Source organism: Ochotona princeps, chromosome 24, assembly GCF_030435755.1.
Source record: "Ochotona princeps isolate mOchPri1 chromosome 24, mOchPri1.hap1, whole genome shotgun sequence".
NCBI lineage: Eukaryota > Metazoa > Chordata > Mammalia > Lagomorpha > Ochotonidae > Ochotona > Ochotona princeps.
This window is the reverse complement of record NC_080855.1, coordinates 11,800,517-11,813,341: the sequence shown is the minus strand read 5'-3', so window position 1 is coordinate 11,813,341 and position 12,825 is coordinate 11,800,517. Positions and strand designations below refer to the sequence as shown.

Sequence of the window (12,825 nt, the reverse complement as noted above, 5' to 3'; positions counted from 1 at the left end):
GGCAGAGGTCAACAGCTCTTCTCTGTGAATGCTAAGAGGGCAGGGCAAGTGCACACAGTAATGGGGGAAGAACTGCTAGCTGTGACGAAGAGCCGGCTTTTAGCAAGCCTTTAACCAAACTCTTGGCTCTGCACTTTTCCAAGTTTAGCACATGTCCCTAGTGTACCAGTAGGGGTGCTTTGATCACAGGAAAAAAAAGGAACAGGTTCTGACTAACTTCAGCAGAAACAGACATCATGCAAGGGATGTGAGACAGCTCAAGGGATGGGTGGATGGATGAATAACTGGGCTTAGATACAAAGAGAGGAATCAGGGTGGATCTGAGGTCGAGCTCTGGGAACTCTTTTCATTTAAACATCCTAGGATGTCACTCTTGAAATGAATCAACTCAAGCATTTTAGTTGCATTTGCTTTCATCCTGTTTTGCATCACTACATTCAACCTGCAATCTCAGAAGATTTGGCCGTTTCTACATCTGCCGGCTAGGAGGCAAGTGTGTCTTGATTTATCACCCTTCCATGATTGTATGTAGAAAGCAGCACTAGCCCCCAGGAGGACCACGGAGTGCTGGCTGCCACATGGCAGGAATATCTGCAGGTTCTTGGAGACAAGCTGACATTTGCTTGCCACACCCAACTCTCACCCTCCCCCTCTGCCCACACACACATGACCTAAATACAGTCAATGTCTGGCTATGAAGGAAAACAGGAAGCTTGACTAGCTTAGGGCCATTTTATTGGGGTCACAGTGGGGCTGTCCATACTATCAGGAAGGTACCTCATCAGGAAGATGCCCTGCCTCCTCCACTTCCAAGTAGAGGCAACCACGGATGCCTATTTGTTTGCTCCCTGTCCTATTCTCCTTCTCCATCAAGATTCCCCCCACCCCCGAAATGGTATTTAGTTCTCTAAGGAATAGGGCAGGCCCGCAAGTCTTCATTGAGGCAGCAGTCACAAAAATGAAGAGCGACTATGACAAATTGAAATGTCAGCATTATTAGCAGTTTTGCTAGAAGCTATTTGATAGTGATTTAACGATGAAACACGAAATGGGACATATTTGCCCCGGAAAGGGGTCTGATGACGAGGGATAATGGGTTAAAATGAAACTGAGGGAACAGGAGAATGAATATTAGACCAAATGTCCTATACAGGGTAGCTTTGGAATCTTCCCTGAAGACAGTGTTGAAATGCCTCTGGAGACTAAAAAGAGAGATTAATTAACATATATGTGAATTACAGTGTTGAGCAGCGAAGATGAAGAACACTGGCTACCTGTACATTTCTTTCCTGAGTCATGTCTTATAATGCAGTTGGGGAACTACATCTGAAACTAGTTGTCTGATATCTTGATATTAATATCTTAATATCTTCACTGGGCTCGTCAATGTTTGCACAAAGATTGAGAGGCATACGAAACTTGTAAGGAAGGCTTTGAACTGCAATATCTTGTGAAGAAAGCTTTGTTCCCAACATTCTCACCCATTTGTCATTTTTAATCTAGGTAGAGAAACTGCCCAGGGAGGTTATGTAGTGACCTGTGTTTCTGCAGTTTCTAGAAACAGAGCTAATGAATGTGAAATAAGCTAACTTAAGCTAGGAGAAAATCTCAAAGATGGGATCACCAGTTTTAGAAGGCCAAAGCAAGCCAGGCTAACATTCTTTGGTTTCTTTTCCTGCACATGTACACACACACACACACACACACACACACACACACACACCCTCTGTCCAGGTGGGATATTGTCCATGAATTTTCATGTCCACAGCCTGATGGTTTCTGTACAAGCTGACCCCCCTACTCCAGAGCTAATCCAGGAAATGTGACTTTGCTTAATCCCTTGGGGGATGTTAATGTGGGGAAAGGAGTTCATGCCTCTTCAGAACCAAACTGAAGACCAAACAGTTGAAACTAGAGTTACTGGAAGTTCTTGTGAAAGGCCAGCTGCCAAGCAACAGGTGGCAGAAGACAAGCGCAGAAATGGTAATTGGCGGCGAGAGGAGGGGAGGACACCACCTTCCTTAGAGAGGTCTAGAAATTACCTGCTGGAGGATCCCAAGAGAATCAAGTTCTTCCACTGCACACTTATGGCATTCTGAGTCATCAGGGTTGGAAGACAGAAATAAGTCTAATCTCACTGTGTGCTCCAAGCCCTTATCTCAGATAGCTAATCTTACTTGAGAAACAGAGAAGGTGATTGACTTTTTAAGCCTTTGAGAGGAAGACACTACTTCCACAATGACATGGAAATATCTTTAGGGGTGGGCTGCTGACACGATAGCCAGGGTACTACTTCTTGTGATGATTGCATTGGAGTTCCAACTCTGGTTCCAGTCCAGGCTCTCTGTGCATGTAAACTCTGAGAGGAAGCAGAGGATGACCCAACCACATGAGTGGTATGGGTGAGTTCAGTCTGACTCCACCCATACTGGCTATTGGGAGTATTTGAATGGTGGGCTAGTGAATGGAATTTCTCTTCTCCCTCCCCCCGCCACCCCATCCCTCAAATGGCCTTTCATTGAAGAGATTTATTGAGGGGAGAGGGGACGGGCTAGATAGAAGGTTGTTACATTTCCCAAACAAGCCTCAGGAGCAGTTCACTCCCCAGCAGAGTCTAGCCAACTCTGGCCCCACTGCCTGCTCTTTGCAAGACCACAGTCTCCCCTGCTCATGTTCTCTATGGCTGCTGCTTTGTGACAGTGGCAACACTGTGTGATTGTGATGGAAACCCTGTGGTCTACAAACAGTGAAACCGAGACAATCTGGCCGTTTCCAGGAAACATTTGCCAAGCCTTTTTTTTTTCTGCTGTTTCAGCTCTGATTTTGCTCAAAGTGGGGTGGGAATGCCAAGGCACATAAGAATGATTCTGACTGCATAATCTTTCTAGATTTCTGAGAGTTTTTTCCCCCACCACTTCACAATCCATTGGCTTATAGCTAATTGAAATAATTTCTAAGGCTTGCTTTCATAGAGTGTTTCCAAAGCATTTAACTCAGTTTTCACAGCAACAGCTCTTTTCCTTGCTGTACTCATTTTTCATCAGTTTACATAATATTCCACTAAATAATGTAATTACAATAACAAGTGCAGCTGGCAGAAGCAGCTCTGGGAGCAAACACAACTGACTCTTGGCAGGCACATCCCGCCACGGGTGAAGAAAAAGGTAAACTTGCACAAAGCCTTTGCCTCATAGGATGCTGTGGGCATTTGCCAGTAGACTTCACAAAGAGAATGGACCGCATGTGTGAATCTGGGATGCTGGATACGTGGAGGTCAACTAGGTGATCCCCTTCCATTCCTGCCCTGATAGACAGAAACTCTTGTTTCTACATCCATCACCTTCACGTGGACATTTCTGTCACGGTGATTTGACAAATGTGTCTGTTTCCCACTCGCCTGTAAGGTACAGGAGAACAGGAACTGTGTGGGTTTTACTGCATCATTCCATCTCCACCAGCTAGCACAGCAATTGGCACTCAAAAAGAAATATTTCTTGAATAAATAACTGAATGGAAGCAGGCGCCGCTGCAGTGAGTCAGGTTAAAGCTGGAGTGAAGAGAATAGGAACCCCATGAAGTCTCAACTGGGAGTGGTGGGGGCTTTCACTTCCTCCCTTACTGCCTTCAAAGCCACTGAGGAATAAGTGCACTTTTAAAGGGAAGGGAGTTGAGGAGGAAAACGGTGTCTCTGATTCCCAGGCAGTCCCGAAATTTCATTATCTGACGCCCACAAGTTGAAGGCAACGGGCTTAAGCCAAGTTGATCATTAGCAATTTGCATTCTGCAATCCGCATCACTCTTACATCCAGCAGAAATGGGAGAGCTGATTCTCACTGGACAATTAAATATTGATAGCACATATCTGCTGTACAGCATGTTTCACAAGGTTGGCACTAAGATTTCCATGTCTCTGGAACTTCAGCTATTTGCATTCCAGTGTCACACATTTTGTCAAAACTGCAGGCCATCTGTAATGGTCTGTAGTTTTATTTAAAGATTTATTGATTTGAAAGTGAGCGTTTCAGAGACAGAGGGAGCAAGAGAGAGAGACATCTTCCGTCTGCTGGGTCACTCTACAGCTGGGCCAGGCCAAAGCCAGAAAGTGGGAGCTTCATCTGGGTCTTCCACGTGGGGGGCAGGGGCCCAGGACTCTTGAACCCTCTTCTGCGGCTTTTCCGTGAAAAGGGAACCTGAAGAGAAGTAGATGAAATGCCGCACAAACAGGTTTTACCTGCTCCACCACAATGCTAGCCTGTAATGGTTTGCAGCTAGCATTTATTTTTAAAGTAACTCCTTTTTAACTTCAAATTTGCCAAGGAAAACTGTTTTGCCACTGTAAATGGTAAACCAGTATCAGGAATCATAAATAAGAGTTGATGAAAAATAAACACATTGAAATCCAACAATTATTAGAAAACCATTTCTGTATTAAAATGTGTTGTAAAGACCCTTCTGTGCATTAATTATTTTCCTCTTTGCATATGTACACACACAAACACAGCCCCATACAGCACGATCATTATCTCCATTATCGAGATGAAGAATTTGAGGCACAAATGAGCTAAGCCACATGCAAGAAGCTACAAAGCACCACGATGTTGAGTCCAGATCTTGATGCTAGAAACCAAGCTCCAGGTCCCAAATTCTTAACCCGTATTCTGCAAACTATTGTTAGATGTGCATGGATGCTATGGCTGCTGCAGGCTCTAAGCCTGAGGCACAGTGCCCCCCAGACCTTATTTTTTTGGTTGTTGTTTTTGTTGTTAAGAAAGAAAGCTTAGGAAGTGTTGGAGTCTTATAGAAGATTCTTTAAGCTGAGAATTTCTCATTGGCACAGAAAGGAGTGCAAGACCTGGGAAGAGGGTGACTTTCTCTCTGATCTGCCTTTTCTGAATGACTTGGTGTTCTCCACCTACCAACTGCGAGTAGCACCCAGGGCAGGTGTTGTATACCCTGGGAAAACTAAGCTGCAAGTTAAGGACAGTGTATGTGTTTTGTTTCTACCCCCATGCTTGTACAGCTCAGTGAATACTTGGGGTATCTGGTCAGATAGCTAGGGCTTCCTCTCCCTAATAGTAGAGTCTCCCCTGGATAGCAGGCCCGAGCAAGTGGACATGCTGACCTCACTTTCCCAGGAAGATCCAAATGGGCTGGACTGAACAACAGCACAGGGTGAGTCCTCAGAGTCCTTTCCTGGACATTTGTCATTAGGATCCAATGGCAGCTGCCACAGCTGCGAGCAGTGCTGCAGAATAACTACAGAGATCAGAAGGGTCACACACATACCACGGTGATGGAGCATTGCCAAAAGAAAATTCCTGATGTAACCCATAAAGAAAAATGAAGACAGGGAGCAAGGGAGCAAATGAAAGTGAGCAGGTGCACGAGTGAATAAGCTAAGCTGTAAGGGTTCTACGTTGTGGTTGGTAAAAGGCTTAGTTACACGGACTAGGCCACGTCACTGTCTCTACTACGTGCACTTGAAATCACTCTGGTTTTCATCTGATTTGACCCCCATGCTCTCCACCGCAAATCCCGCACTCATCAGTGCCTTCTCACGCAGGAGTGAAGTGACAACACTGCCTCCTGACTTGACCTATGATTCCTGGGAGGAAGAACAGAAAGAGAATTACTGGAAAAGATACTCCAGGATAGCTAGCCTTGTTGACTTTCTGAAGTACTTTATGGAAGTCATTTTATCAATAAACCCCAAGAGGAAAAACACACCTACATTACACACACAGAGAGAAATTAGAGATGTGAGAGACCAAGAGTGGGTAGAAATGCAGCAAACCCCAGTCTATCATCAGACACCTGACCCCAAGGCACTCTTAGCCAGCTCCTGCTGTATCTTACAGTCTCCTGACTGAACCGGAGCACAGATTTGACCCCACTCCCACTAGCCACGTCTTTCCTTGTTTAGAAATACTGTGACCAAATATATTAACCCTCCCCACCAAAAAAAAAACCCCACAAAAACCTAATATTCACAGCACAGATATTCGTTTGTAGCCAAATATTTAATGAACACTAGGAAAAGCAGGTGTTTGAGTCTCCACTCTGTGATCTCGAAGTCTTTGATTCCGGCAGACTGCTGGGGGAGTCACATAGGAGCAGTCTATAGGAATCACATCATTTCTTCTTCTGTATCCATCTGTTGATCCCAGACACCAAAAGGTGAACATTGTCAACTGTGACACAGACACGGCAATGCACAACCAATATTGCTATGACCTACTTGAGCTCATGAGCACCTATCCCGGGACAAGACAGCCCACGGATCCGATGGGATCAGTGGCTGCTCAGAAGCAGAGTCCACCTTGAGCTGTGGTGCATGGTGGCGTGACCTCTGACCTACAGTCCTGAAGAGCACTGTGCTGAGGTAAGTTGGTAAACAGCCCACAGGTTCAGGAGTCAACGCGCAGACTCCATGGTGATCTCCACTGGCTCACTGCACCCAAATGACCCAGACAATAACTTGAAATCAGTGCCAAAGAAGGACCACACTACCCGAGAGTGATAAAACTCGGGACAAAACGGAGGAATCAAAGAATTTCTTGCTGCGTTGTTTGAAGGCTGGAAACATGAATAATTTCAACGGTCTTCTGAGAAGAGTGAATCATCCATTAAGTGTAATAGGCTGCTGGCAAGGGGAGGGTCAGAAAGCTGCTCACAGGGTCTCTGAGACACAACAGGGTACCAAGCTGAGGCCACCTGAGGGGTGGGGGTGTGGGGGATCAGAGGGAAATGGATAATCAGCAGATTCCAAAAATAAACACAAAGGAAAATGCAAGAAAGTAGGAAACTGGGCAGACAGGTAGGTTGGGGTGGAGAGATGTGGTTCCAGAGACACAAAATGGGCAGAAGAAGCATGTGTGAATTCCACATGTGAGACACAGGTGTCTGGGAGAAGTTGTGTGCTCTATGTCCAGGATACAAGGGCGCAAGGGAATGTTAGGCAGCCAACACCACGTGGAATGCAGAGAACTCGAGTGGATGGCCTCCTTATCTACTCCGTCAGACGATGGCATCACATCCCCGTCTCCTAATCCTTCCTGATGAAGTAAGCCCTGTTTCTGTTCAGCCACGATGTGTCTACCCCAGGGATGAGCCTTGACCGTTATAACCAATCATCGAGGCTGCTGAGTCCCTGTGCTGGTGACAGATGTGGAGACTGACCAATCAGTTCTAAGAAAACATCTGCAGAGGAGGCTTCTGGGAAAGATTTTCCTCCAGTCAGAGGCAAGAGCTGTGAGGGTCAGGCTCATCTCCCTCTGGTTCTGAGGAGGATGCTGTCACACGAGCAGGTGCAGCTGGGAGCAAGACATACAGAGTGGAGGAGGGAAGCAGAGCCCGAGGGATGTACAAGGACATCCCCACTCCCTACAGCCCTGAAGTTACAAATCCACCACAGCGGCCCTGGAACCAGGAGGTAATAAAATCGCTCAATGTTTTAAATTACTCTCAGCCGGCTTTTCTATAAGGCTGAGACAATGGCCATCAAACAGACAAAGCTGATGGGATTTTGAGAAGTGTTTCTCAGGGCACATTTGCAACAGCAATGTGCTCAGCTGTGTTTACACAAAACTGGGTGTTAGATCCATCTCTCTGTGCTCTGCCTTCAGACAGTGAAGGCTCGGAGAAGTCCTGCAGCTAAAGGAAATTTGATTCTGTTTCCTAAATGTGTCCAGTGTGCGACTTCTGCTATACTTCCTAACATTTTATAGCACAAACACTTCAGAGTACATGCTGCAAACTTATCCTAGCATTGATGAGGAAAACAAAAGGATATGCTGACCTGCATGGAGTTGGCGTGCATGCAAAGAAAGGGATGTTTTACATGCCTACGCGAACTGCTACTGCTTAGAGGCCAGGGGAAAGGGACACATTTTGCAACCACTCTCTTCTATCCTAGGATTCCGAAAACACAACAGAAAATATTGACGAAGTATTATGAAACAATGACATACCCAGAGTCCAAGCATTCCACACAGCAAATCTGGAAACGCATTTTGATTGCTCCCTTTGAAGCATGTTGTAAGTGTGGCTGGCAGACAAATAAACAAGGTCAGGAATTACATAGATACCTAATTTCATTCCACTGTTTCCAACCTTGAGAGAGAGAAAGAGGGGGGGAGAGAGAGAGAGAGAAAGAGAGAGAGAGAGAGAGAGAAAGAAACACATTTCATTGAGGAAGGAAAGCATTCATGATTTCAAAACTTCTTGTAGAAAGTAAGTGTCTCCCAATAGAAAATCACCTTATTGATGGCAGGGCTGAGCAAAGAAAGAGAGAAAGAGAATGAGGAGACAGAGAGGGAGAGAAGAAAAGAGTTACAGGGACAGAGGGAAAAGGAGGGAGTAAAAGGACATATTCTTACAGCAGACACCAGCATCAGTGATGAGAAATCCCCCACAGCAAAATGACAACTGGGGGTCCTTGAGAGGGGAAGGAAGAGAAAGATGCCCCTACCTTCTCTTTGGTCGCATTCAAATCTTAACCCAGAGAAATGTGTGTTCTATCGGATTCAAATACGTAATCTACCAGTACAAAATATAAATCCACTTAAAATGTGAACAAGAAAAAAGACAACATCAGCAACAGACAGAACCCAAATTCATGACCTTCCACAGGACGATTGGGACCGTTCTTTGGACCAAACTAACAGATTCATCTTATCACACCATTGCTTCAATTTATTTAACAGAGAGGGAGAGGGCTCCTCTCTTCTTCCTAAACTGCACCCTCCTGACATGTCCTCCTGGAGGGGAAGTAACCAGACCCTCAAACTGCAGACAAGCATGTCGGCACCTCACTGTTCCTTCATGTGCCTGGGGAGGCTCATTTACAGGAGAGTTTTTAGTAGTCTCTTAATTCTGAGGACTTATCAGGGGCTCCCAGAGACAACACACTTGTTTGCAGTATCTATCGCTGACCTAGTTCTCACCACCATCCCCATCCACGCAGGAAGAGAAATCTGAAGTTGCAATACATTATTTACTATGATGAACCAGTAATTCAGACTGCAGGGGAAAAGTAGTAAGAGAGCTCAGGAAAGCTTAAAACATCTTGAAGGCCATTTCATGGCAGAGCCACAAGTAATGTTGGCTTGGGTACTTAGCTGTGAAGTGTGTAGAGATGAAAGGTTAATGGAGAGGACCCTGCTGGGATATCACATAAAATAAATATGCATAGCAGAAAAGGAAATCTCAACCTACAGCCTAGGTTTCATGCAACTGAATTCTGTTGTTTGTTTTACATAAGGACTTAATACACCTGATGCCAAGCAATTGGAAAATGGAGGTAACGCTACAAATTATTGCCATCTTGACATGATAACTAAGGAAGTGTTTTGAGAAGGTATAGGGCAGTGTATCAAGGCATCATATTGAATTAATGCACCAATGTAATCAGATATCTTTGGACACAATGGCCCAAGCATCCAACCTCACTGTGCTGATGTAAAAAGCCACAGATTTTTCTAGTTTGTCTTTCAAACTGGGGGTCACAGTTTCCTGTACAAATTCTGTATTTCTACTAATGATACTAAACACGGGCCAGTCATGACTCCAAATGCATCCATCCAAAGCACAAATACAAACACAAAAATGCAAAGTGGTCAGTACAGCGATGGATCCTTCCATGATTTCTTAAAATGCCACACCCCAGTGGAGAAGGACACTGGCCCAGACACAATAGCCAAGCAATGCCATGGCGCATGCGGCGCTCTCATCAGAGGAACACATTTTACATCCAATATACCAGAGCCATGAAACAACTTCATTTTTAAGTAGAGACACAGAATATGAGGTTTAATATTTTGGCTCTCTCTCCCATAGACACAAATGCCACCAAAAACCAAAGGTCTAGAGATGACTTGAATTCTCCAAGAAAATGACCTTGATAGATTAGCTGCTCACTGATCTATGACCCCAGTCCATGGCAAAAGAGTATTTTAGCCACTCAGCAAACAGCTTGGGATTCCCATTAAGAAGGCAGCAAGGCCTCCTTTTGACCTTTGTTATTACTTAGACCTCATGTTGTACATAAAAAAAAGGAGTACAATGATGTCAAACTGATTCTAGAAGAGAAGTATTTATTGCCAAATCTAAATCAAAAAATCCATATCTACTATAATGGTACTTCAAAAGAAGATATACTGTATTTACCAGCTCAATCAATACTAAATTAGCTGGGATAAATATTTTCAACTCTACCAGCCTTTAAGATGAAGTCTGTTATTTAGCACCTGTGTCTTTGGAGAGAACAGGAAATTTTTGCTGATCACACAGAAATAAGAACTGGGATGCATTTTGCAAGCAGGTGTACCTACCCTTAGCTGCTCTCTTTCACAATTCATCTGTTGTCTGGAAACCTGCAAAGAAAAAAGAGAGGGGTCGGGTCAGCACATGCTGCCTGAGGAGCAACAGGAAACAAAACAGAAGTGATTGCAAAGTGATTACTCAGCTCCAAGAAGAATTAGAATTCATTCATTGTGTGCTTGATGTTTGAGATGACACCGCCTGGGTGTCTCCTGGAGTTTCAGCTGTGTGATTCAGAACCGTAGCTGGGGGAGTTGGAGACTTTGACATTGTACCAGGAGGGAGCTACAGGAATGAAACGCCCCCAACATGGGAGCTGAGACTCCCCTCTAAAACATCTCCCCCACTGGGGATGGTTCTGAGGTGACATGAGAATTCACACGGTGTCCAATGTCATGGGCCACGAGTGTCGCCACCACTTGCATCTTGACAAATGAATTACATTCTTCGGTCAAGTCCGAATCAGATGGCCCTGAGTCCCTACAGGTTTACACGGGGAAGTTTCTGGGGTGAGTGCTTCCATCAGAAGCAGACCCTGCTCCATCTGTCATCTCCACCTGGAAAAAGAGAACGGGGACATGAACCCTGCTTGCTTATCTTTGCCCTGCCAACATGTGTTCTGGAACAGCCAACGAGACTCCTCAGCAGGGAACGGGGTGAGGCGGGGCTCGAGGGAGCTAGGAATATGGGATTAAATGATGACACCAACAACACAGATGTTCAGTGAAATTCACAAGGGCAGCGGGGATCTGGTGTTGCCGCCAAGCCTTTATGGGAGTAGAATTATATCTTTGCCCCAAATGACAAGGCTGAAGGAAATTTTGATTCTGAATTCACTATTTATTTGGAAATGTTCTAGTATTTTTTTTAACCCATGAATGACTCCTAACTCCCAGCCAATGACGGTGTGCCGCAAGTTTCTGAAACATTTCCAACAGGATAAAAAGGTTTAGGAACTTACTTCTGATGTATAGTTCATGTGTCTTGTATCAGAAGTTCTTTATATGTTTGTAACAACAAAACAAAACCAAGAATGCTTAGATAGTATGTACCAGAAACCTAAGTCTATAGAAAACTATAAAACTATCTGAAAGAAGAGTGCTTAACAAAACAAAGATGTACGCTCACACACATATTTACATATTAATGAACCCAGTTTTATTCACAAAACAAAAATGTTCAAATTACAATGCTTAATGATGGGGAAAAAATTTAAGTTATAATATACTGACAGGATGGCCAAACACGCAGCCTTTTAAAACCATGTTTTTGAAATCAGACATATGCCAAATGCTCAAAGACATTAGATGCTAAGGGAAGCAGCTACAAACGTGCAGAGATGTGATGGTTTCTAGTGGTGTTAAAAATAGGTTAAGTCATTCATCAAAGTTAGGAAATAAAATAAAATAAAATAAAGAGGAAATATTCCAAAATAGTAAAGAGAAAAAAAAAGGAAACAAGTACAATCCCCCAACCCAACTAAGCTTTTACAAAGTAACAGAAAAATCAAGAGAGAAGGGGCAACCAGAGGTTAGGAGTAACTATTTACAAACTATTCATTTGACAAAAGGTTAATACTTGAGAAGCTCAAGCACAACAAGAAAGAAAAAAAATCTAGTTAAGAGATAGGCAAAAATCTGAACAGACATTTCCCAAAGGAATGAATACAAATGGCCAATCCATGCATGAAGGAGCATGCCATGATGCTAGCCAACCAGGAGTACATGCAATCTGCACAGAGGGGCAAGTCTTTGACAGAGCAGTTAAATCACTGCTTGCCACGTCTGCATCATGCCCCAGAGTCCCTGGCCCTGAGCTTCAGCTCGACTCTGAATTCCAGCTTCCTCCTGGGGTGCACCATAGGCAATAGATGGGTGATGACTCAAGCACTTGGACCCACATAACCCATGTGGGAGATTCAGCTCGAGCCTTGGCTCTCAGCTTCAGCTTGCCCCCATTGGTGCAGGCCTTGGAGGAGAAAAATCAGTGAATGAAAGATACACACAAATGAATAGGATACACACACACACACACACACACACACTGAAATCCTGATATTTTGACAAAATAGATACAACTAGATATCATTATGTTAAATGAAATAAGCCAGACTCAGAAGAACAAACACCACATGTTCAGAACACATTCACATACAGTTGATCTGCTTTTTTCAAAGATTAATTTATTTGAAATTTAGGGTTATAGAGATGGGGGGGCGAAGAGACACAGAAAGAAATAGATCTTCCATTGGCTGGCTCACTCTCCAAAGAGCTGCAATGGTCAGAGCTGGACCAGAGCAGAGCCAGCAGCCAAGAATGTCAACTGGGTCCCCAAGTGAGTGGCAGGGGTTCAGGTGCTGGTGCCATGTCCTGCTGCTTTTCTACGCACATTAACAAAGGACTGTATCAGAAATGGGGCAGCCAGGATTTGAATCAACACTTATATGGGATGCTGGCCCTGTAGATAGTGGCTTAACCAACTGAGCTACAATGCTGCCTCTCTGAG

General features: G+C 44.4%; 1 protein-coding gene across 12 annotated transcripts in view; it reads right to left on the bottom strand.

Annotated features, from left to right (window-relative positions):
* RBFOX1 (RNA binding fox-1 homolog 1) overlaps positions 1-12,825 on the bottom strand; it is a 1,600,707-nt gene that overhangs the window by 527,006 nt on the left and 1,060,876 nt on the right. For all 12 annotated transcript variants that reach the window (XM_058681067.1, XM_058681061.1, XM_058681073.1 and 9 more), the window contains one exon: positions 10,332-10,373. In XM_058681067.1, coding sequence (XP_058537050.1) covers positions 10,332-10,358 — 27 coding nt within the window. In that variant the 5' untranslated portion in view covers positions 10,359-10,373. The remainder of the gene's footprint in view (positions 1-10,331; positions 10,374-12,825) is intronic.